Genomic DNA, 25,162 nt, shown 5'->3' with positions numbered 1-25,162 from the left:
ATATTCACACATCCATAGGCCACATTACATAGGCCTCGAGGTCCTCTTTTAAAGCAACATTTGATCTTCCCCCATCAACCCTCATTCAAAAGTAAAATTGCTTATCTTTTGTCCTATTAAAAAAAATGAACAAAACAATCATTGCAGAAAAGCAAACTTACAATAGTATTGATTTCCTTTAACGTACAGACAGCAAATCGATGTGTCTCCTCAGCGCAGGCCGTGAGACTAGTTACATTTCAGAGAGGAGTCATTGACAAACAAAGTGGAGTCCAAGGTGCGTTCAGCGGTGTGGACTGTGGTGAATTTACCATCAAACCAGACCATTACCATCATAAGTGGTCAGTATGTTTGTAAGTCTAAAGAGCAAAAGGTACCATCACCTTCACTTCCCCAATTTGGGTAATAAAAGAACAGTTATCAATTAAATATAATTTGACGTTTACCAGATGCTTTTGTATATTATGTCAGCCTGTTTATCTAAGATTCTCTTATTGCGGTTACCCTGTCCAGCCATCTTTACCATCCCCTCACTCCGTGGCCCTCCCCTCTAATCCCAAACTACGAGATGATGTATTGATCCGAGGTAGCCTCCATGTAACCTGTAGAATTGCTTCATTGCTTTGCCATTATCAGCCCATGATGGGCTGGGTCACTGAAAGCTACAAAAGGTGTCTCCCTAAGGGGATCTTATTCAACGGGGAACGGTGGAGAAATCTGCTTCTGCGGCCAATTCTTCTAAGGTTGCAGAAGGTTGGAAGTTTGATCATTCTGTTGGCGAAGCAGCAGACACACGTTTCTGACACTGGACATGTATTACTGTACCATTCAAATACAAAGGCAGATAATTTGCAATCATTAAATGTTTATATTATTTGCCACAACGTAAACATAAGGGGAAAAACAACAGACAGTTATAAAATTCAAGCAAATTAAAGATTATCATTGTACATTTTAGTCATATGAATAAACACAATCCAGGCTATGCATTGAAGACAAAGGCAACATGACTTCCATTGTATTGTTCCTAGAAATACAGGTTAAATTGGAGTAGTTACTAATCACAAAAACTTGAGTTAGTGTGACATGTCAACATCACAATGAAAGGCAACTGTGGCAATACTGTACTACAGTCATATGAGTAGATCATCACCATGGCAACGACACTGAACAAAAATATAAATGCAACATGTAAAGTGTTGGTCCCATGTTTCATCAGCTGAAAAATAATAATTCCAGAGTTGTTCCATACGCACAAAAAGCATATGTTTTGTCACAACACAATGTCACAGATGTCTCAAGTTGAGGGAGTGTGCAATTGGCATGCTGACTGCAGAAATGTCCACCAGAGCTGCTGGCAGAGAATTTAATGTTAATTGCTCTACCATAAACTGCCTCCAACGTTGTTTTAGAGAATTTGGCAGTACGTCCAACCGGCCTCACAAGCGCAGATCCCGTGTATCCAAGCCAGCCTAGGACCTCCACATCCGGCTTCTTCACCTACGGGATTGTCTGAGTGGGGTGGTGAGTATTTCTGTCTGAAATAAAGCCATTTTGTGGGGGAAAAAACTAATTCTGATTGGCTGGGCCTAAATTAATTTCAATTGACTGATTTTCATATATGTACTAACTCAGTAAAATGTTTGAAATTGTTGCATGTTGCATTTATATTTTGTTCAGTATATATTAAAACCTACTCAATGTCCCTGATAACATAAGCCTTTAAAATAAAATTTGCCTTTAAAAAATGTATTAAAAGAACACAACCATGTCTAAGCATTTTCAACAAAGCTGGTGGTGGTCCTTGAAATTCAGCATTAGGATATAGAACTTTACAACATTTCAGCAAGATACTGAATGACAAAATGTCTTTTTACATCAAAATAATACTGAAGGTCCAAAGATGTCCTTACTTACGTCATTGAAACAAACTCACATTTCTGTAGCTTTACAGATTTGCGTTGCCTTTTGCCAAATTGGCAACAAGGGATGCAACATAGTAGCTGGGGGTACCGGTCTTTCTGCTTAGCTAACTTAAATTGTCAGCAATTTGATGTTCTTGAATGGCACAGTTCAGTAGGCCTACCTCCACTAGCAATATGTAACCACATATAATTTACACAGTAGCTTTTTGTAGTCGTGTGTAGATTGAAATGTTTTCTAAGTGTTGTATCTGGCTTAGAAAAAACCCAATGAAATTGATTGACATACACTGAGAATATAAAAAGGCATTTCCAAAGCTATCCTCCTAAAGGAAAAGGACTCGAGTGTCACAAATCAGTAAGAAGCGAGAAAAAAAAAACTAAAGTGGAGAAGTTTTCCCAACCCATCCTTTGAGGCCATGAGCCATACATTCATTGCTATATCAGTGCGTACCTTTCTCTGACTAACAATACATTGATACTTTACTCTTTTGAACCTCACATTGTTATAAAACTGGCTTTACCATAGCCTTCACTGTTCACACAATCTCATGGAGAACAATGTGATGCAAGCAAATACAACTGCAAATCAGACTGCTTGACTTTATGGTGGTGGGAGACCCTCACAATAACTCTCCCACATACAAACAATGTAATTTGTCAATCTAATCTGTTCCAGGTCACATAATGCTGAACGTGTATTGACAAGCCATCGCATATTGTGCTTTTGGCCCAAATTACTATATTATGCTGTTCACTAGAAAAATATATAATAAAAAGGTACTAAATATAAAAATTAATCAAAGCGGTTTCATCTGCAATGACAGTCCCTGCAAACTGTTGCTATTTCACTCATGTTTTTGGCTTGCATACAAAATCTCCTGTCATGGGTAAAGAGTGCTCTGAAATTCAAAGAGAAGTCTGTCAGCATCTTGATGTTCTTGTTTTGTATGTACCAAAAGTGGAAAACACTTAGGCTAGTTCCAGCGAGTCTTTCAGGAGAGCATAGATCTACTCTTGTAAGGTAATAGTGCTAGACATAGACGATGACGGTCGAGACTAAAGGTCGATATGTGAACTGCTATAAATAAGCAGGGATGTTATGGAGAAGCTTCTGCCAGTAAAAACAATGACCCCTAGGTGACCTAAGAGTTCACATTACCGCGACATGGTGAACGTACACAGGTTCAATCTTTAAGGTCTCCAAGGACTGGCTAACAAAACAGTAAAAACATTTAGCAATATAACAATTACAAAGAGTATTGACATTCAAATATCTGTCAGAAGTATAATTCATGCAGTCATAAATCATGCTGAAAATGTGGCAGTATATTACTTGTTAAATGGCATTTAGGACAGTCTGGATGGATATTTGACATATGTCACACACAGTGGTTCCAGTTCAAAGTTCAGTTCACTCAGATCTCATAGCATCTTACATATTGGATTATTTCATTATTGCCTGCTTAAACAAAAATTGAATAGCACCCATTTCAAGTCCTCTCAATGAAGCCTGAAATGTAAAGACTATTTAGCCAAAGGTTGAGGGTATAATATTAAAAAGTGACACCAAATTAAATGGATAGTTTGTCACTTAAAACATTACAAGACTGAGAAGAGTAATTAAGCTTTAAGCACTCAAAAAGACATGTCTAATCACCTACTTCCACGTCAAGAAGTGGGTCCCCGTATGTCTGATCGGCTTGTATGAGTGGAGGCTTGGATGCTAAACGTGTTTCTGTTAATTAAATGGTCAGTTACCGTGAGACCAGCAGTCTTTTGCATGACAATAACCGGTTGACAAAATGTTATGACCGCCACAGTTCTAGTCCCAGATGGCACCCTATTCCCTATTTAGTGCACTATTTTGCCTTCTACATAGGGAATAGGGTGCCATTTGGGAAGTAGACAAGGTTAACACAACAGGGAAAATATGACACCCAACCTTCGGAGAAATCTTCAGGTGAAGAATCTCACGTGCAGCTTCTTTTGATTTCAGAGTGGCGAGAACCTTAACAGAACAACCACTGACTGAACAATTACACACTGTATTGTTAAGTGCATTGACACAATAACAAAAATATCAGCAAAACCAAAAAATCATTAACATATATGTAAGTATACAAGGCATTTTCACATCAAAATATACTTCTTCCCTTCTTAGTGTGTTGACTCATAAATAAGACATGAAAGCATTCAAATATCAGCCCTTAAAAATGTCTAAAAGACAGCCGATGACTATTCTGTTAATAGTCGACTGTTATGTCATGCTGAATAAATGTTTGGGTCATGTCTCTCATGATACATAATTGTAATGCATAAACATATCTACTTTCCAGAGGATGCTGGTGGGAGGGTCTATGGGAGGATGGGCTCAATGTAATGGGTGGAATGGCATAAATAGAACGGTAAACACAGATATGGAAACCAGGCTTGACTCCGTTCCATTAATTCCATTCCAGTAATTACAATGACCCCGTCCTCCTATAGCTCCTCCCACCTGCCGCCTCTGCTACATTCCTGGGTTAATGCAAAGGCACATGTTTGAGCAAGCAGGAAAGGTTTCGCCTTGATATTTCTTCAATAATAGTGATTCTAAATTTATAAGAACACAAATATGCTGTGAGCCCTGACTTCAGAGAAAATACTATAAACAAATGCATGCAGGCCCACCCGCTAAGCTGTCCAGCCTTGTAACCCTCTTCACTAAACCCAGACAAAGTAAGCAATTTCATCAAGATCTACCGGGTAGTCTGTAAGGTGCAGAGGCTCCTTAATATCAAACCGTTCTCCCTTGTAGCTCCGCCAGTGTCCAGCCGGGAGATAGATGTCCCTCTCCTGCTTTCCAGGCTCCAGTACTGGCGCCACCATGAGGTCATCCCCTATCAGGAACTGGGAGTCAATCTTATAAGCAGTCTCGTCGCCAGTGGCGATCCACCACAGAGGTCGTATGATGGGGTCTCCTGTGTCCAGCACCTCCCCAGCAAGTTCCAGAACCCGTGGGGCCACTATGCTCTCATGGATAGCAGTGTACTTCCGGGCGATCTCCACCACCTCGTTATCATACTCCCAGGGGGGGATGGAGAACTGCATGGAGGGCATAAAAGCCGACAGCTCCAGCCAGCGGATGTAGAGCTCACGGTCCGGTAAAGTGCGCTCACCATCAGTGCGGTTCAGATAGGCATTGCCACCGATCATGTCCGGTAGGATGAACTGGTAGCCGAGAATGCTGATGGTAAGCACGGTGGGAATAAGGGACTTGAGGCCTAGCTCATAGCCCCAAACAGAGTCCCGGTCAATAGGCCTGAAGAAGCAGGAGATGTTCTGGGACTGGTAGCCTGAACGCAGTTCGGCTCGCTCATTGTAAGGAATAGCCATCTCTGTGTAGCGACGGGTGAACGTGCTAGGGTCGCGAAGGGGTGTTTTTGTGCTGAATTGCCAGGGCAAGTAGTTTGTTTCACCCGCGTCCAGCTTGAAGGAGGACACTCCGTACTTGGATCGTAAAGACCGCAGGTGGGAGGCGAACCAATCACGGGCCTCTGGGTTGGTAAAGTCTAGAATGCCCCCGATGCCGTTCCACCAGCTTACCAAAGCCGGAAGACGACCTGTAGGTTCTCGGACAAAAAGCCCTCTTTCTACACAGGTGTGAAAATTCTCAGAGTCATAGTTGACAAAAGGGTGTGTCCAGAGAGAGACCAGAAATCCGTCTGTTTTGAGCTTCTGGAACATGGCTGTAGCGTTAGGAAACTTGGCCAAGTCAAAATCAAATTCCCCATAGCGGTTTGTGTAGCGATCGTCTAACTCCAGGTGGCTACAGTTGAAGCCATGCTTGCGGATGTTGGCAGCAAACTTCAACAGTTTCTCTTGGTCTATGTCAGTCTTGTGTAGCGCCCACGTGGACCAGATGGGATGGCGGAACATGGCTTTGGAAGGCACCTTGTTGGGCTTGTTGAAGTATCTGCGCACCATGTACTTGTGAATGGATGTGACATCCAAGCCCACACAGACTCTGTAGCTGAGTTCAGCACAAGGTGCCTCACCAGGGTTTGGCTTGTAAGGGGTGTCATGGTACCTCGCCTGGAAGTACATGGTCTTCTCTGTGTCGTTCCAGCCAAGATGAAACGGCACAGAGTCATTGATCTTAATGGCCGTGGCATTGGATGAGAGCCAGTAGCGTTCCAAGATGCCCCCAAAGCCGTTTCGGTTTGAGTAGATATCACTGGTGACAAAGGGTTTGGGTGCCTGCTGCCCGGAGATGGATATAGGCCAATGCTGTATGGCAGTCTCAGCTCCACCATACCAGTGCGAGACGTTATAGGTCATGGCGTGCTCCACGGGCAGGCTGGGAACCAATTCTTCCCAACGCACACGGTAGCATTGGACTGTATTGTCAAATACAGTCTGGATGAAAAACTTGAGTTTCCTATCACTGGTGCGCCCACAGCTCAGTATCTCCCCCTCCTTAGAACACGAGTCTAAGTCCAGGGTGCCAGACCTGTCATTCAACATTTAGAGAATAATTATCAGTTACATAGCACATTACTTTGCATTCAAGTCTCAGGCTATATTCATGTTAGAGCAGTTGATTTATGATTACATTTGGCACTTTAAAATATAAATACCTGAATAAGCTTATATTGTTTCTGAGATTAAAAATAACCAAACTAGACATGATTTAAAGGGGAACTGTACCAGATTAGGGGGCAAGCATGCTTTCCATTCCCCAGTAGATTAATTTGAATTGGATACAGGAATATAATTAGAAAGAAATTCTCAAAGCACACCTAACACACTTTCTATAATGATTAATAGTAACGGTTCGTTAATGAATACTGATTGATGCTGTCCTATACTGAAGTGAATCACAAACCTGAAAGACATCCTGAAGACAATAGCCCCTGCCTGGTTGCGAATGATGTAGCCATCCTTGTTGAGGTCCAGAAGTTCTGTCTTTAGCAGTTCAGCCTTGCGCAGAGAACCAATGTAATAGCACCATGCGGTCACCGCAGCAATCACCAGCACCAAGCCTAAGACACTTGCTACAACTAGGGGACGAGCATCCCTTTTTAGTTTCTGTTTGATAGGTGTAGCATTGGTAACTGTGCCCCCTGCACCTCCCGGTACCACTTGGTACATTGTGGTTATTGTTCAACAGTCCCCCAGTGAAATGGGTTATAAGAAATCCCTTAAATTTGTTAAAGTGACTTTAAAAGTAAAGCAGGAGTCCCCTAAATGACACACCAGTCACAACACTACTTCCTATATGCAGAGACTTCTATGAGGCATGGTCTTGCAGACTGCCGAGGGAATGTGTCTTGGTTATTTCTTCAGTAGACGTTGCTCTCTTCCCCCACTATTTTCATCTGTTTACCTGCCTGAACGAAAATAAAGATACCGGCTTTTAGATCAAAAGTCTCAAGTCAAAGTTCACCCTAGCAGTTCTTCAGATCTAAAAATCACAGAGAAAGAGAGAGGGAGAGAGTTTACTTGCTGCTGACCCCCTCTATAAATAAACCACTCACCAATTATTTGAAATCAAAAAGAAAACAAAGAACAGAAGATATTCACTTTCTCTACTATCAGTTTCAGAGTTTGCCCTGCAGCAATACCAAAATGTTTGTTTGGTTCAAACACAGAACTAATTTGTATGCAATCAGGTAGATTTTGGAGTCAATGCAGGGCGAATTCAGGCCTACTTTTGTTCTAAAACCACACGAAAGCCAATAAGAGGCACACATACAAAACATCCTGTCGCACTAAGTTAATATAACGCCAGTCACGGAACCTTTGACCACATTAGTGCAACTTAAGGGAAATGTGTAACCAAAGCAACAACTCCACTCAGCCATGGGGGTAGGTGGGAATAATCATCAAACCAGGAGCTAAGAGCTTGCCAATGCGCTGACTCATATGTAAACACATAGAACCTTCAAACACACACAAATCCTCAAGGGCCTTCCCTGGTAGGTCAAAACTAAGCAGATAGGGTGGTTCTGGGTCATTACATGGCTGATGTTAGTTACCAGGACAAATCCAGAGAGAAGTTCAATTCAAGATGCACCAGGCCCAGTGATATCTGTTCTCTGCCTCTCTCTGAAACCTCTTGCATGCTGACTGGTATTCCAAAGTGGTATGCCTTCATAGCCTGCCTGTGCTGCTGGGGGTCGATAATGGTAGTTAATTAGCAATCTAATGGTCTAATTCTGTGTTCAACCAGCCTTGCTATGGATTTTAACATCAACGGCAACTAATCTTGAAGGGTAAGCAATGGATTTTACATTAACAGGCTGTGGCTGCCAGACCCAACATAGCACAAGCATTAGCCTACAATTACATGTGATAGCCAAGGTGATACCAAAAAATGCATGAATCATGTTTTTTGGTCAATGGTCTGTGAAGGTCAGGCCTACTAGTTGTCATTTCAGCTGATTTGCTATCAGCTAGGGTTGTGCAAATGTCTGTGTGAAATAAACAAAGTACTGACAGGAACCATGAATGTTTCACAAGATATAACAGCAAGGAAGTTAGTGTTTATTTTAGTAACCCCACCCTAAATATAAAATGTCCACTTGTTGAGTGAAGAAAATATATTATAAACTGGGTGGTTCGAACCCTGAATGCTGAGGTATATCAGATCGTTTACCAGGGGTAGGACAAAACACTTATTTGTACTTCTCTAATTACGTTGGTACCAGTTTATAATTGCAAAATGGCACCTCAGGAGTTTGTGATATATGGCCAATATACCATGACCATGACTAAGGAATGTATCCAGGCACTCCGCGTTGCGTCGTGTTTAGAACTGCCCTTAACCGCGGTATGTTGGCCATATGCAACACCCCCTCGGGCCTTATTGCTTAATTATACCATACAAACTTTAACCCAACTAGTCTTTGTAATACCCATGAGAGATTGCTTTATCGCTCCAGCCAGGCATAAAGCGTTAACTTGAAGAGTTTATGTTTTCTGAGAAAGCGTTTTGACAGCCTTGCTATTTTGACACAATACGCAGGGCAGTCATTGACAGTGCTAAGTAGCTATTTTACAACGGGTGAGTATAATTTGTGGAACGTTCCAACAGGAATCTTCGTAAATAACAAGGTTGCCAACAAACAACGCATACAAAGTTGTACAGCGGCATAATCGGATACCGGGTCGGGTGTGGGCTATTTAATTACGTTTTTCACGCACAACGTTTATTCCGAAAATTCCTCACTATAGTAGCCTATGGACAAACATTAAGAATAAATTGTGGTGAGTTGATGCCTATTCGGCAGCTAGTTAGCTAGTTGAATTGATAATGCTACTGTGTATGCGTTTGTTGGCAACCTTGTACTTTACGAAGTTTTTGGAACAGATTCCTGTTGGAACGTTCCACAAATTACACCCAGCCACTTACAACTAAAACAAAATCTGTATATTAACACGATGGGTGTTTTAATAGGAGAATTCATTGCAATAATACTCACCGTTCAAGGTAGCAAAATATCCTGTTCCACACACAAAGCTTGGGAGGTGTGTGATTGCATTGAATCTGGTCGAATTGCTTGCGCTCACAAAAACAAGACTACATGGGGTGCCTGGGAAATGTAGTTTCAGATGTGGCGTTCAAACAAAAAAAGACGTTAAATCGTTTAGCTTTGGTCTCATTAGCTAGGTTTCGATCCAGTTGGAAACAGATTTTCATGCAAATATTCTAAAATTGGCATAAAAACAATATGCGCAAAAAAAACTAACCAAAATTAATTATACTTCTGTTAATAAAAAATAAAATATATTTTTTTAACTAGGCAAGTCAGTTAAGAACAAATTCTTATTCACAATGAGGGGCTACCAAAAGGCAAAACAGCTCACAGATACAGTGCGAACAGCCTATGTGATGAGATTATTATGGACAAAAGAGCAAGATTATTTTTATTTGTCAAACAGCAGCCAAGCATCAGTGATCATGTCACCAGAATAAGAACCTCAATATTTATTGGAAAGGAGCATCAAGCTCATCACCTTGCACTTTCACCTCCTGTGAAGTTCATTATAACTTTCTTCTGTAGACTAATAAAATGTATGGTTTCCTGATGAGTCATAGTGGGAGGACCACATGACATGTCATCGTGTGACTCCCAAGTTTACTTCAATGTGATGGTTATTGTATAAATATTTGCCCATAAAAGCATTTCCACTGACATTTCTCGCATAATAAATTGTACTGACACAAAAAGATCAAACCATGTGCCCTGCATTAAATACTAAAACTGGCTAAAGAAAATTGTGATACATAAAGTATACCAGTTTAATTTAAGGAACAAAAAATTGACAGCTGCTATACAGGTTGCACAATAGTTGGGAGGAGATTTTCGATGTACCGATTCCATGGCACATGGTTTGTGAATTGATATACAAAACTACGCCGGATTCAAAACTTTAGTTTTTCAATTTAAATTATTATACAAAATACTTGCAACCAATATAATGTTATGTGCATGGGGGATACAAACATTCCAGCTCTGCAGATTTTGCTGCGAAGAGACCGAATCATTAGATCACTTGTTTTGGTACTTCCCAGATGTAGCTTGTTTTTGGTTGCAGGTTAAGTAATGGCTGCAATATATATTTGGAGCCAACTCTGCTAATTGCACTGCTGAGTGATTTAAAAAGTCCTAGTCAATTGATCAATAATACTCTTAGAAAAGGTATTTATCTTTCATTTACAATCTGTAGAAACTATGAGAATGGAAAGGTTCAGAACTTTTGTGAAACAGCACAGTAGAAAAATATATGGCAGCTAGAAACTGGATGGTCTTCAGTGATAGTGGGAGGTGTTTAGGGTAGCTGAAGGCTGAGACTAAAAACAAACAAAAGATAACTAATGTAAAATATACTGTCCGTGAAAGTTATGTAGTATGAAAAAGCTGGAAGTGGAAGCCTAAGTACTGTTGTCCATTAACGTTACACCAATTAGGCGGTCGAGTTAGGGGGAAATAATAAAGAAGGAAAATATGTTTAAAAAATATATATACATTTAAAATAATATGTGGTACCAGTCAAAAGTTTGGACACACCTACTCATTCCAGGGTTTTCTTTATTTTTACTATTTTCTGCATTGTAAAATAATAGTGAAGGCAAACTATGAAATAACACATATGGAACAATGTAGTAACCAAATAAGTGTTAAAAATATATATTTTATGTGAGATTATTCAAAGTAGCCACCCTTTGCCCCGATGACAGCTTTGCACACTCTTGGCATTCTCTCAACCAGTTTCATGAGGTAGTCACCTCGCATTTCAATTAACAGGTGTACCTTGTTAAAAGTTAATTTGTGGAATTTCTTTCCTTCTTAATACGTTTGAGCCAATCATTTGTGCTGTGACAAGATAGGGTTGATATACAGAAGATAGCCATATTTGGTAAAAGACCAAGTCCTGAAGAGACATTTGAAAGTCTTTTCAGATGTTCAGGGCCTGAGTTTTTCATGTCAGACACGAAGACAGTTGGAATTTCCCAACAAACTAATCTGTATAAATTGGATATGCCCTATCGAATGAATGCTGAATGTACTGTATGGAGTACAAATTGATAACGGTGATACACCAAGATTTTGTATCTGTCAAAAACTGATTGAGACAATGCTTTTTCTATAGGTCTCATACATTGACAAAGGCCATTTGTAATTGTTACATTAAGAGGTCAGACTCTTACCTGAGTCCCTGTGATGAGCGTGGATGGAGGTCACCATGTTAACGCTGGATATCAGTCAGGGAGCCATCTGGCCTCTGTTGTAAGAACTTGGAGGAATCCATGTTACTGTAATCAACATCAAGTCAAATTAATCTTAATTATTAGTCTTCTCCATTAGAATGAATCACAGAGACAAACTCAGCCACCTTTCTTAGGAATCCCAATCTTGATTTAAATCAAGTGTATATGCAACACTTCACTGCTTTATTTTCAGGTCTGACAATAGACTTGCAGTGCGTCATTATAGTAATACATGCACTGGTTAACTGATTTGGACAGTCCTATTAAAGAACCCAAACTAAAATACATAAGAAATGAATAGCTCATACTCTTCCCCTGTATGTTTTTCAGGAGTGATTGAAGTTCTCTGATTGAGAGGTCAGTCATTGGTTTGTGTAGCCAGCCTGCAGAGGGCAGCACGTGTGTTGTTTTGGATGAGCTGAGTGGAGGTATGCGAGGTATCCACTGCACTCAGAGAGCGTGCACATTTGCTATCTGGTGGGAGATGAGCCATATAAGACACTGCACAACAGTAGTCCCTATGTAAGACTACAAAATAAATACAGACACATATTTTAAATACTTTATTTTAATCCACAAATCACATTACAGATCAAGAAGGATTCAAACATTTCAAAGGTCATATGGCCATTTATGGGTAAACAAAAGCAATGTCATACTGGTTTGGACCAGACAGGATCAGATAGATGGCCTACATGTAGAGAGACAGAGGGGCGCTGTTTCACTCGCTCAGATGCTTTCTCCTGTGAGATACATTCAGCCTCTGGTGAATTGAAGGAAAATTATGAAACACAGTGAGACTAAAAATACATTACGTTTTATAAAAAAATTGTATTGGTCCATTTTTTGGGGAAGCCTGGCTTCCCTTGGCATCCATGAATACACGCCACTGAGTTTTGCATAGTAAGTCTTGCATAGTTTGTTTAGTCTACATTGAAAGGGGTTAATATTGCTTTGATTTAATCACAATTCCAACATTAAAGCGAAGTGTTGATAGTGTTAACTAATGGGGACAACTCAACTCAAACTAATGGGGAAATTATTCATCCACGCCACAGCCCCAGGAGAGCTACACAGGCACGCAGTTTAGAGGGAACATTGCTGCACACACACACAGAGAAACAGAAAGACACAGAACAAGGGGGAGATGATGAGAAGATGAAAAGTCAATGTTGAACTGGTAGAATGGAGCACAGACAGTCGTACCTGGGTTATGCTGAAAAGAGAATGGAGGGAAGAGTGGGCATCCGTTGTTTACAGCAGCAGCTGACCCCTAGAACACTGACCTGGTGGCCCTGTGGCTCATCTGTAGTTTCCTGAACTACAGGAAGTCCTGTTTGGGCAGATGAGGAAAGAGGGGAAATAAGACATCTGTCCCTCAACTCTGGGCACAGAAGATATATGATTGGTAGGCTCAGGTGAAGCATTGTGGATAATTATGGGAATACTAGTGTAAGAAGAGGATTTTGTAACACTTGTTAGGTTCTAAATGAACCTAGTAAAACTCACAGACAATTAGTAAAGCTTAAACCAAGTTTATTCACTAATTGGGTCATCCACCAGTGGTAGTATATATACCGCAATTTGGGGTGAAATCTCCTCCTTCTCTCTAAACATTGCATCTTTGTTGCTAGGCAGGAAATTAAGTGACACGGGCAATAAATTGTTTCTTCTCAATATAACCTCGGCCCCCTTCCTCACTAAACCACATCTCTCCACCCTTATCAGTGCCTGCCAACATGTGATCATCTTTGCTTCGTGATTCAAAAACAAACACCACTGCATGTTAAATAAAACATAAACAAATTAGAATAACTAATCAACTTAGAATTACACTCTTGATAACTCCATAAGAAAATAATGGTATCCCATAAGGTAATGGTAAAATAGACTAGAGACTGGTGTCTCTCATTCATATTATAATTAATTCCCACCTGTCTCGATCATTTCTAGTGCGGTTGATTCCTCTGTGTACATGCTGAGCTTGAGCTGAGGAGCCATGATCTCCCCAGTCTCTATACAGTACCTCTCATACACAGAGCTGTGTCTATCTCTCCACCTCTCCTACCCCACCTTAACCCATAAGAGTATAAGCCCTGTCTAAGCCAGGGGAGGGTGGGGGGTACTACCAAGCTATATGACATTGTTTTAAGAAGGTCATACCAAGGATCATTTTACTAATTTATTTTTAATTTTAAAACCCCTTGAAGTATCAATTGTTTTTTTTTTTTATATATATTTGATGAAAAAAAAGCATTTGGCCTTACTGCTATTAGCGCATACAAATGCATTGAATAACATGTTCACTACATGGAACAACAGATAGTCCCCCCTCAAAATAAATGTATTTGAACCCCATATTTTTGTCACTAAACAGTCTTCATATATACTTCCATAAATGTTTTTAACCGGTACTGGGGGACCTCCACATGAATCTTGTTAGGTCTGTGGGCATCCTAGAGAAAAACAACCAACATGTACAGTATCAGTCAAAAGTTTGGACACACCTACTCATTCAAGGGTTTTCTTTATTTTTACAATTTTCTACATTGTAAAATAATAGTGAAGACATCAAAACTATGAAATAACACATGGAATCATGTAGTAACCAAAGAAGTGTAAAAAAATCTAAATATATTTTATATTTGAGGTTCTTCAAAGTAGCCACCCTTTGCCTTGATGACAGCTTTGCACACTCTTGGCATTCTCTCAACCAGCTTCATGAGGTAGTCACCTGGAATGCATTTCAAATAACAGGTGTGCATTGTTAAAAGTTAATTTGTGGAATTTCTTTCCTTCTTAATGCGTTTGAGCCAATCAGTTGTGCTGTGACAAGGTAGGGGTGGTATACAGAAGATAGCTCTATTTAGTAAAAGATCAATCCATATTAAAGCAAGAATAAGCAAAGAGAAACGACAGTCAATCATTACTTTAAGACATGAAGGTCAGTCAATACGGAACATTTTAAGAACTTTGAAAGTTTCTTCAAATGCAGTCACAAAAACCAGCAAGCCCTATGATGAAACTGGCTCTCATGAGGACTGCCACAGGAAAGGAAGACCCAGAGTTACCTCTGCTGCAGAGGATAAGTTCATTAGAACTACCAGCCTCAGAAATGTCAGCCAAAATAAATGTAGAGTTCAGAGGAGACTGCGTGAATCAGGCCTTCATTTTTGAATTGCTGCAAAAAACAACACTAATAAAGAACACAAATATGAAGAAGAGACTTGCTTGGGCCAAAAAACATGACCAATGGACATTAGACCGGTGGGAACCTGTCCTTTGGTCTGATGAGTCCACATTTTTGGTTCCAACCGCTGTGTCTTTGTGAGATGCAAAGTAGATGAACGGATGATCTCCGCGTGTGTGGTTCCCACCATGAAGCATGGAGGAGGAGGTGTTTAGATCTCAATCCAGTTTCCTCTCTCTCTGGTCATTGTGCCTCAGATTAATCTATTGTTGAGCCAGCGGCTGCAGGGTCTCTTTGTGTCTTCACTGGTCCACTACCCACCTGACAAGGTATGGTCAGGTCAGCTTCCCAAGAGTCACAGGAGCGGGGCAGCCAATTAAAAGGAAGATGGTCATGGTAAATCTGTTGGACCTTTATTAGCTTATTTCAGCTCACTGTACCCTTTAAGGATCCACTCCAGGTTATAAGTGTAGTGACCCCAACATTCTACAGCGATATACTGTGGTAGGCTACATATAGAGAGATGCACCCCCGTTCATTCGTCCTCACTTGTATGGAACATTTGTCCTCGCGTGCACAGTCCTGCTCACAGACCCCCGATCTCTTGCATTCTAGCACCCATCTCCCACTGGAGCCTACAAGTCTGGGGTCATAACCTCTGATATCTTGATCATCATCTCACCTAAGCCTATTACCCCTGTAACGCCCGGGGTGTAGTGGAGGAAGAAGTCAGGCGCAGGAAGCAGAGAGTTCAGGGTAGCGCTACTTTTAATACACCACACCGGTGAAACGACGCCAACCCAAACAAACGCCCCAAACACGGGGAACTTAAACAGTTCAGCAAAATACACACACATGGACAACCGTGACCTACAGTCGTGTACAACCGTACACTGAAAATAATCCTGCACAGCCAGCAGGCGGGCCGGCTGGTAAATAAAGCCCAACCATTTATCCTAACTAAACACAGGTGCAACTAATAAACAGAAAAGGGGGAAAAGGGATCAGTGGCAGCTAGTAGGCCGGTGATGACGACCGTCGAGCGCCACCCGAACAGGAATGGGAGCCACCTTCGGTAGGAGTCGTGACAACCCCTTACTTGTTGCCGGCTGCTCAATAACAATGACACAGGGCCCGGCCAAATAGTCAGCCCTTAGCCCAAGTTTTCACCTTCAATAAATACCAAAACACATTCCTTTCCAAAGAAAGCTGGCACATTTCCCACCAGCCGACCTGAGGCAGGAATGACAGTCAATACCGGTGAACTCTCTCTCTCCCTCACTGTGTACATTTGCATCTGACATTTGCATCTGACAAAAAAAGGTCAGACAATTTCTAATATGTTATCTTCATACTTGCTTATGTGGTGACATAGATAAAGACAGAGAAGACAGAACCTACATGCCAGGAGGTGTCTGAGAAAGGCCTGAAAAATTGTCAAAGACTCCAGCCACCTGAGACATGGACTGTTCTCCATGCTCCCGTCCAGCAGGTAGTACCGGTGCATCAAGGCTCAGACCAACAGACTCATAAAAAGCTTCTATCCCTTGGTCATAAGACTGTTAAACGGCTAACCACTACTGCTCCCCCTTATACTTACGCTGCTACTAAAATTATTATTGATTCCATTTATTACTACCACCACGCTGCTGTTCATTTATTATTGATTGCCATTATCATAGGTATTTATCTATTTATCCTGCTACTGGTCACTATTGCTCCTGTTTACATGTATATATTACCATTAGTACATAGCTAAAAGTATTTCTATATTCCTGCTACAGTCACTTTTCATCCCTGGTTACATGTGCTGTATATCCGCCTTTCATGCCTACACTGACACTCTTACATAAACATCAAATCAAATCAAATCAAATTTTATTTGTCACATACACATGGTTAGCAGATGTTAATGCGAGTGTAGCGAAATGCTTGTGCTTCTAGTTCCAACAATGCAGTAATAACCAACAAGTAATCTAGCTAACAATTCCAAAACTACTGCCTTATAGACACAAGTGTAAGGGGATAAATAATATGTACATAAAGATATATGAATGAGTGATGGTACAAAGCAGCATAGGCAAGATACAGTAGATGGTATTGAGTACAGTATATACATATGAGATGAGTATGTAAACAAAGTGGCATAGTTAAAGTGGCTAGTGATACATGTATTACATAAAGATGCAGTAGATGATATAGAGTACAGTATATACGTATACATATGAGATGAATAATGTAGGGTATGTAAACATTATATTAGATAGCATTGTTTAAAGTGGCTAGTGATATATTTTACATCATTTCCCATCAATTCCCATTATTAATGTGGCTGGAGTTGAGTCAGTGTGTTGGCAGCAGCCACTCAATGTTAGTGATGGCTGTTTAACAGTCTGATGGCCTTGAGATAGAAGCTGTTTTTCAGTCTCTCGGTCCCAGCTTTGATGCACCTGTACTGACATCGCCTTCTGGATGATAGCGGGGTGAACAGGCAGTGGCTCGGTGGTTGTTGTCCTTGATGATCTTTATGGCCTTCCTGTAACATCGGGTGGTGTAGGTGTCCTGGAGGGCAGGTAGTTTGCCCCCGGTGATGCATTGTGCAGACCTCACTACCCTCCGTAAACACACCAGCCAGCTGGTCTGCGCATGCTCTGAGGGCGCAGCTGGGGATTCCGTCTGGGCCTGCAGCCTTGCGAGGGTTAACACGTTTAAATGTTTTCCTCACGTCGGCTGCAGTGAAGGAGAGTCTGCATGTTTTGGTTGTGGGCTTTGTCAGTGGCACTGTATTGTCCTCAAAGCGGGCAAAAAAGTAATTTAGTCTGCCTGGGAGCAAGACATCCTGGTCCGTGACGGGGCTGGTTTTAATTTTGTAATCCGTGATTGACTGTAGACCCTGCCACATACCTCTTGTGTCTGAGCCGTTGAATTTTTCTCTATACTGACGCTTAGCTTGTTTGATTGCCTTGCGGAGGGAATAGCTACACTGTTTGTATTCGGTCATGTTTCCGGTCACCTTGCCCTGATTAAAAGCAGTGGTTCGTGCTTTCAGTTTCACGCGAATGCTGCCATCAATCCACGGTTTCTGGTTTGGGAATGTTTTAATCGTTGCTATGGGAACGACATCTTCAACGCACGTTCTAATGAACTCACTCACCGAATCAGCGTATTCGTCAATGTTGTTGTTTGATGCAATACGAAACATATCCCAGTCCACGTGATGGAAGCAGTCTTGGAGTGTGGAATCAGATTGGTCGGACCAGCGTTGAACAGACCTCAGCGCGGGAGCTTCTTGTTTTAGTTTCTGTCTGTAGGCAGGGATCAACAAAATGGAGCCGTGGTCAGCTTTTCCGAAAGGAGAGCGGGGCAGGGCCTTATATGCGTCGCGGAAGTTAGAATAGCAATGGTCCAAGGTTTTTCCAGCCCTGGTTGCTGATACAATTTAGGGAGTCTTGTTTTCAGATTAGCCTTGTTAAAATCCCCAGCTACAATGAATGCAGCCTCAGGATATATGGATTCCAGTTTGCAAAGAGTCAAATAAAGTTTGTTCAGAGCCATCGATGTGTCTGCTTGGGGGGGAATATATACGGCTGTAATTATAATCGAAGAGAATTCCCTTGGTAGATAATGCGGTCGACATTTGATTGTGAGGAATTCTAAATCAGGTGAACAGAAGGACTTGAGTTCCTGTATGTTGTTGTGATCACACCACGTCTCGTTAACCATGAAGCATACGCCCCCGCCCCTCTTCTTACCAGAAAGATGTTTGTTTCTGTCGGCGCGATGCGTGGAGAAACCAGCTGGCTGCACCGACTCCGATAGCGTCTCTCCAGTGAGCCATGTTTCCGTGAAGCAAAGAACGTTACAGTCTCTGATGTCCCTCTGGAATGCTACCCTTGCTCGGATTTCATCAACCTTGTTGTCAAGAGACTGGACATTGGCGAGAAGTATGCTAGGGAGTGGTGCGCGATGTGCCCGTCTCCGGAGTCTGACCAGAAGACCGCTTTGTTTCCCACTTTTACGAAGTCGTTTTTTTGGGTCGCCGGCTGGGATCCATTCCGTTGTCCTGGGTGAAAGGCAGAACACAGGATCCACTTCGCGAAAGTCATATTCTTGGTCGTACTGATGGTGAGTTGACGCTGCTCTTATATTCAGTAGTTCTTCTCGACTGTATGTAATGAAACCTAAGATGACCTGGGGTACCAATGTAAGAAATAACACGTAAAAAAACAAAAAACTGCATAGTTTCCTAGGAACGCGAAGCGAGGCACAACACACACACACACCCACCCACTATGCTGCTGCCATACTATTATTATTATTATTATTATTATTTATCCTGCTACCAGTCACTTTTCCTAATCCCTGCCTACATGTAAATATCTACCTCAAATACCCAAGTATCCCTGCACATTGTAAATTTACCCTGTACAGTATATACAGTTGAAGTCAGAAGTTTGCATACACACTAGCCAAATATATTTAAACTCAGTTTTCACAATTCCTGACATTTAATCCTAGTAAATATACCCTTAGGTCAGTTAGGATCACCACTTTATTTAAAGAATGTAAAATGTCAGAATAACAGTAGAGATAATTATTTATTTCAGCTTTTATTTCTTTCATCACATTCCCAGTGGGTCAGAAGTTTACATACACTCAATTAGTATTCGGTATCATTGCCTTTAAATTGTTTAACTTGGGTCAAACGTTTTGGGTAGCGTTCCACAAGCTTCCCACAATAAGTTGGGTGAATTTTGGCCCATTCCTCCTGACAGAGCTGGTGTAACTGAGTCACGTTTGTAGGCCTCCTTGCTCGCACACGCCTTTTCAGTTCTGCCCACAACATTTATATAAGGTTGAGGTCAGGGCTTTGTGATGGCCACTCCAATACTTTGACTTTGTTGTCCTTATGACATTTTGCCACAACTTTGGAAGTATGCTTGGGGTCATTGTCCATTTGGAAGACCCATTTGCAACCAAGCTTTAACTAGCTGACTGATGTCTTGAGATGTTGCTTCAATATATCCACATAATGTTCATTCCTCATGAAGCCATCTATTTTGTGAAGTGCACCAGTCCCTCCTGCAACAAAGCACCCCCACAACATGATGCTGCCACCACCGTGCTTCATGGTTGGGATGGGGTTCTTCGGCTTGCAAGTCTCCCCCTTTTTCCTCCAAACATAACGATGGTCATTATGGCCAAACAGTTCTATTTTTGTTTCATCAGACCAGAGGACATTTCTCCAAAAAGTACGATCTTTGTCCCCATGTGCAGTTGCAAACCGTAGTCTGGCTTTTTAATGGCGGTTTTGGAGCAGTTGCTTCTTCCTTGCTGAAAGGCCTTTCAGGTTATGTCGATATAGGACTTGTTTTACTGTGGATATAGATAATTTAGGACCTGTTTCCTCCAGCATCTTCGCAAGTTTTTTTGCTGTTGTTCTGGGATTGATTTGCACTTTTCGCACCAAAGTACGTTCATCTCTCAGAGACAGAACTCGTCTCCTTCATGGGCGGTATGACGGTTGCGTGTTCCCATGGTGTTTGTACTTGCATACTATTGTTTGTACGGATGAACGTGGTTCTTTCAGGTGTTTGGAAATTGCTCCCAATGATGAATCAGACTTGTGGAGGTCTACAATGTTTTTTTCTGAGGTCTTGGCTGATTTCTTTTGATTTTCCCATGATGCCAAGCAAAGAGGCACTGAGTTTGAAGGTAGGCCTTGAAATACATCCACAGGTACACCTCCAATTGACTCAAATGATGTCAATTAGCCTATCAGAAGCTTCTGAAGCCATGACATTTTCTGGAATTCTCCAAGCTGTTTAAAGGTACAGTCAACTTAGTGTATGTAAACTTCTGTCCCACTGGAATTGTGATACAGTGAATTATAAGTGAAATAATCTGCCTGTAAACAATTGTTGGAAAAATTACTTGTGTCTTGCACAATGTAGATGTCCTAACCGACTTGGCAAAACTATAGTTTGTTAACAAGAAATTTGTGGAGTGGTTGAATAGCAAGTTTTAATGACTCCAACCTCCTACTTCAACTGTAGCTCCCTTTCTTATTTCTCGTGTTAGATTTTTTTTTGTTATTATTATTATATTGAATACTGCACTGTTGGGTAAGGCTTGCAAGTTTATCATTTCACTGTACTTGTTCATATGAAAACTAAATCTTCAAACTTGAAATAGAGAGAGGCGGGTCGTTGAATTGGCACTCTGCCCAGTCGTCATACCGTTTGTGTTCCATGGAACTCCACCATGAACCCACCCCCACTTCTGCATAAAGAGTGCACAAACTATTCAGACTCAAACAAACCGACTAACACAACTACTGACGTATCTGAGGAGAGAAGAGGAAAGGAGAGGAGAAAAGAGAAGAGAAGAGGGACTTTTTATGAAGACATCGTTTATATTATCGGGGGTGTCTTGACTGGACATACTCAGAAGACACAGATGTGTGTAGTTAGAGTCTTCTAACAATAATCTACCAGTACTGTAGTATTTGATAACAACACAGCAAAGGTCGACAGGCAGACACTATTTGTCCCACGAACGATGTTCAACAGAATGCAGGAGCATGTTCTGACAGAATGACAAGTGAGTAACTGCAGCTGCTTCACACACATCTGTTGAAACAGTTACTTGTAGTGTGCTCACTATAAGGTGAGCACACTACATCCTGTGGCATAAAGGTCCAGACCTCTTGGAAGAGGTCATTGTACTCACATATAAGGCTGAAGAATTTGTTTTCAGCAGAATGCTGTTTGACTGTAGTACTGTATATATAGGATTTTGTTGTTGTTAACATAGCCGTTGCCTCATGCTGGCAGGTATAACTGATAATTTTCCTGTGGTTTGTAACATTTGCATCAGCGAACAGACCTAGACGAGCAGAACAACATAACTCGTGTTCACCTGAGGACACACTTCCTCATTCTAATGTAAATGCCTAGTGCTATTTTGGGTATGGTGGTCCTGTCCAGAAACAACCACACACCCTTAAAACCTAGGTCCTAGGCAGGTCTAAGCAACATGGTAGTAGTGCCACCTTTCCCTAACAGTTAAATAACATAATATAAATGATTCTGCTGATAATGATGATGATTATGATTAAAAGGATGGTCAATGGTCATGAGGCCAACGATATCGAATACTGTGATAATGGTGATAGCGATTATGATAATGGGGGTGATAGTGTTGATAAAGAGGGTAATAATAACGATGATGGTAATGATGATGAAGATGATTATGGTGATAGTGATAATTACGCCTATGATGATGCCTCTGTGTCTCTCCCCAGCTCCGTGGCTTGAAACGTCCCACTCGCTCGACTACACCCTTCCACCAGTGGTCATTCACCTTGGTAACCACACGACGACAGCATTGAATAGCAACCAGTCCTGTAGTGGTGATGACGAGATCTTTAAGTACCGAGCCTACACTGTCACCTACCTACTGGTGTTCCCTATGGCGTTTCTTAGCAACATTGGAGCGCTGTTTGTGTTCCTGCGACTGATGCCCAAACGGTCTGCGTCCTCTGTCCTCATGACCAATCTCGCCCTATCAGATGCATGCTTCTCCCTTACCCTGCCGCTGCGATTGGCCTACTACTTCAGAGGCGCTCGCTGGGACCTCCCTGATTGGCTGTGCCGACTGTGTGTGTTTTGCTTCTATCTCAACCTCTACACCAGGTACAGTACACACAAGCACAACCTAATTATCAGAATGTGAGTTGACACTGGTTGCCCAGAAAGACACTTAACTAATAAACTATGTCTTAACTATTCTTCCCTACAGCGTTCTCTTCCTTACTGGACTGAGCGTGCTCCGTTGGCTGGCCGTGCTGAAGCCTCTCCGTCATCGAGCCTTGGCCACGCCCCTTCGTGCCTTATTGGCTTGCTTGGGCATTTGGCTGTTTGTGGGCGGCGCTTCAGTCCCATTCCTGTTTTCGGGGACCAGGGTGAGGGCAGGACTAACACGCTGCTTCGAGCCACGTAACCCTGCGTCCTGGAAGATGATCTTCATTCTCAACTACGTGGGCATGACATTCGGCTTCCTGATCCCGTTCCTCACCATCCTCGGTTGCTACGGCTGCATCATCCACCGACTGACAGCTACAATCTCGTCAGCATTAGGGTTGACTGGTAGCCTGAACAGGAACAAGATACGTAACCAGGGGAGACGTCTGCGCCGGCGCCGGTCTCTGCGTCTGGTCGCCATGGTGATCTGCACATTCCTACTGTGCTTTCTGCCCTATCACGTGGCTCGCTCACTGCACCTGCACGCGGTGGTGGGCAGGTGGGGCTGTGTTGCTACGGCGACACTGCAGCGGGTGTTGGTGGTGACGCTGTGTCTAGCGGCGGCCAACAGTGCGGTTAACCCTCTGTTGTACTACTACTCCGGGGAGTCCTTTAGAGCGGTCATACGCAGCGCCTCGTCACGACGACGGTCCTTCTCCTCCTCCTTCACTCAGGGCAGCCTGCTGCTCTCTCGCAGAAAGAAGACCACAATGCATACAACAGCAACAATGCGAGACTCACCCCTCGCTCCACCCCTAACCCTTCCTGGGTCCCTACCAGACACACCCCTCGCTCCACCCCTAACCCTTCCTGGGTCCCTACCAGACACACAAAGCCGTGTGGAAGACAGTCTATAAAGGGTTCAAAACCTATTTGCCCTATACCCCACCTCTACTTACAGACACTGAGACCTGAACACCTAGCTACATTCTCCAGAATCAGAGACACTTTGCTGCACATGTAAAATGGAGCCCTGAGGCCTGAACCAGAACCACACACACACACACCCACACGGAGACACTAACCTTTAGGTTTCCGAGGCACTTTGTGGGTGTGCTCTCTGTTATTTCCATTCCCGCTGCCCGGCCGGCAGCCACAGGTGCCGGGCCTACTTTTGTTTGATTGTTTATTATCCCAGTGTTAATCATTACACTCTTCATAGATGTATCATATAGGTTGAAAACAGTTTGCACAAGTCCCACAGGCTCACATTTGTAGGTTAAATGTAATAATATCTTCAGTTGATCATAGTGACTGACAATTGTTGCCTACGTAATACATATTTAGTTTTTTCCTTGACATTGAAGTAACGGATATATTTGATGCAAGGGCTTCGAATACCATATGCGTCTCATAAAAGACCTCATCCAACATCAAGAGGCTCTTGTCCAGTTTGACATTGCATATAAAGTTAGCAGGACCATTGGAGACCAGCCAGACCTCATGCAGAGATTTGATGAAGACTGTTGGCTGAAGCCAGAGTCTGGAAAGCACTCAATCTCAAGGACATCTGAGGATATCAACCATATAGTAAGTGTGCTCCTTGATCAGGTGTGTACCTGATCAAGATTACTTTGACACCTGTCAGGTTTGACCAAAGCTTCCAGAACATCCAAATAAACCTGTTGCGCAAATTGGACTATGAGAAACTAGTGTTGTGGATCAGCAACCCCAAACTGAAATCACACTGTGAGAAGAACAAACTGTCTGCTCATTTGGCACGCAGACAGAGGCCCAAAGTTGACAGTTGATTTCAGCTGTAGTGCTGAGACCTTAGAATATAAATTGTTATCTTAAATGCCACAGTTAGAGAAGTGATGTAAGTAATGGGAAAGAATAAGTAGTACTGAAACCAATGACAATGTAGACTCACAAAATGTATATTTATTTTTATAATGTTCAGTGGCGTGTATTCATGGTTGCCAAGGGAAGCCAGGCTGCCCACAAAAAAATGTACCAAAAAATAAATTATGAATTTATCTTTCGTCTCTGTGTTTCATAATTTCCCTTCAATTTGAAAGAAGCTGTATGTTTCTCACCCTCTGTCTTTGTATGTGTAGGCCATCTGATGCTGTCTGGTCAAAAAAGAGTATGACATTGTTGCCGCCTGTAGCATTTAATGCAAGGGAGTTTATGCCATGTGTAACTCTGTGTTGTTGTTTTTGTCGCACTGCTTTGCCTTATCTTGGCCAGGTCGCTGTTGTAAATGAGAACTTGTTCTCAACTGGCCTACCTGTTTAAATAAAAGGTGAAATCAATAAAATAAATAAATAAAAAGTAGAGCTCCTAGAGATTATACATTCCTTTATTGACAGGAAACGTTTTTTGGTGAAGCCGGCTATATTGTGGTAGTGTTATTTTCTGCCACCAGTCACCAGAACATTGCACAACTCAGGGAGTCCAACTAATACACAGACTTGCGATGTGTCCCCAAGCTATTTGACCCACGTATGCAGTGACGATTCCTTGAGAGTTCAGAACACAA

At 42.1% G+C, this 25,162-nt stretch overlaps 2 protein-coding genes across 4 annotated transcripts; one reads left to right on the top strand and one right to left on the bottom strand.

The window, feature by feature from the left end:
- Positions 1 to 848: 848 nt before the first annotated feature.
- LOC139413667 (myogenesis-regulating glycosidase-like) lies at positions 849 to 9,525 on the bottom strand. 3 transcript variants are annotated; one of them, XM_071161306.1, is made up of 3 exons: positions 9,392 to 9,525; positions 6,793 to 7,371; positions 849 to 6,417 (listed from the first exon to the last, which is right to left on the bottom strand). In XM_071161306.1, the coding sequence occupies exons 2-3, from the start codon at positions 7,056 to 7,058 to the stop codon at positions 4,629 to 4,631; spliced, it is 2,055 nt and encodes a 684-aa protein (XP_071017407.1). In that variant the 5' UTR covers positions 7,059 to 7,371; positions 9,392 to 9,525; the 3' UTR covers positions 849 to 4,628. The 3 variants fall into 3 exon arrangements, with proteins under 3 accessions (XP_071017407.1, XP_071017408.1, XP_071017406.1); XM_071161307.1 differs by having other exon boundaries at positions 6,793 to 7,293; positions 9,392 to 9,504; XM_071161305.1 differs by having other exon boundaries at positions 6,793 to 7,297; positions 9,392 to 9,503.
- An 11,661-nt stretch (positions 9,526 to 21,186) lies between these two features.
- On the top strand, positions 21,187 to 24,959 carry LOC139414393 (cysteinyl leukotriene receptor 2-like). Its single transcript, XM_071162309.1, has 3 exons — positions 21,187 to 21,475; positions 22,179 to 22,569; positions 22,676 to 24,959. The coding sequence occupies exons 1-3, from the start codon at positions 21,469 to 21,471 to the stop codon at positions 23,532 to 23,534; spliced, it is 1,257 nt and encodes a 418-aa protein (XP_071018410.1). The 5' UTR covers positions 21,187 to 21,468; the 3' UTR covers positions 23,535 to 24,959.
- The last annotated feature ends 203 nt before the right edge of the window (positions 24,960 to 25,162 follow it).

The sequence above is a fragment of the Oncorhynchus clarkii genome, chromosome 7, assembly GCF_045791955.1.
Source record: "Oncorhynchus clarkii lewisi isolate Uvic-CL-2024 chromosome 7, UVic_Ocla_1.0, whole genome shotgun sequence".
Taxonomy (NCBI): Eukaryota; Metazoa; Chordata; class Actinopteri; order Salmoniformes; family Salmonidae; genus Oncorhynchus; species Oncorhynchus clarkii.
This window is presented reverse-complemented; position numbering and strand designations above follow the sequence as displayed.

Coding starts and splice junctions, on each gene's coding strand:
- LOC139413667 (XM_071161306.1), bottom strand. CDS start 7,058: ATGTACCAAGTGGTACCGGGAGGTGCAGGGGGCACAGTTACCAATGCT. Junction 6,418..6,792: donor GTCTTCAGGATGTCTTTCAG/GTTTGTGATTCA, acceptor GTTGAATGACAG/GTCTGGCACCCTGGACTTAG.
- LOC139414393 (XM_071162309.1), top strand. Junction 22,570..22,675: donor TATCTCAACCTCTACACCAG/GTACAGTACACA, acceptor TCTTCCCTACAG/CGTTCTCTTCCTTACTGGAC.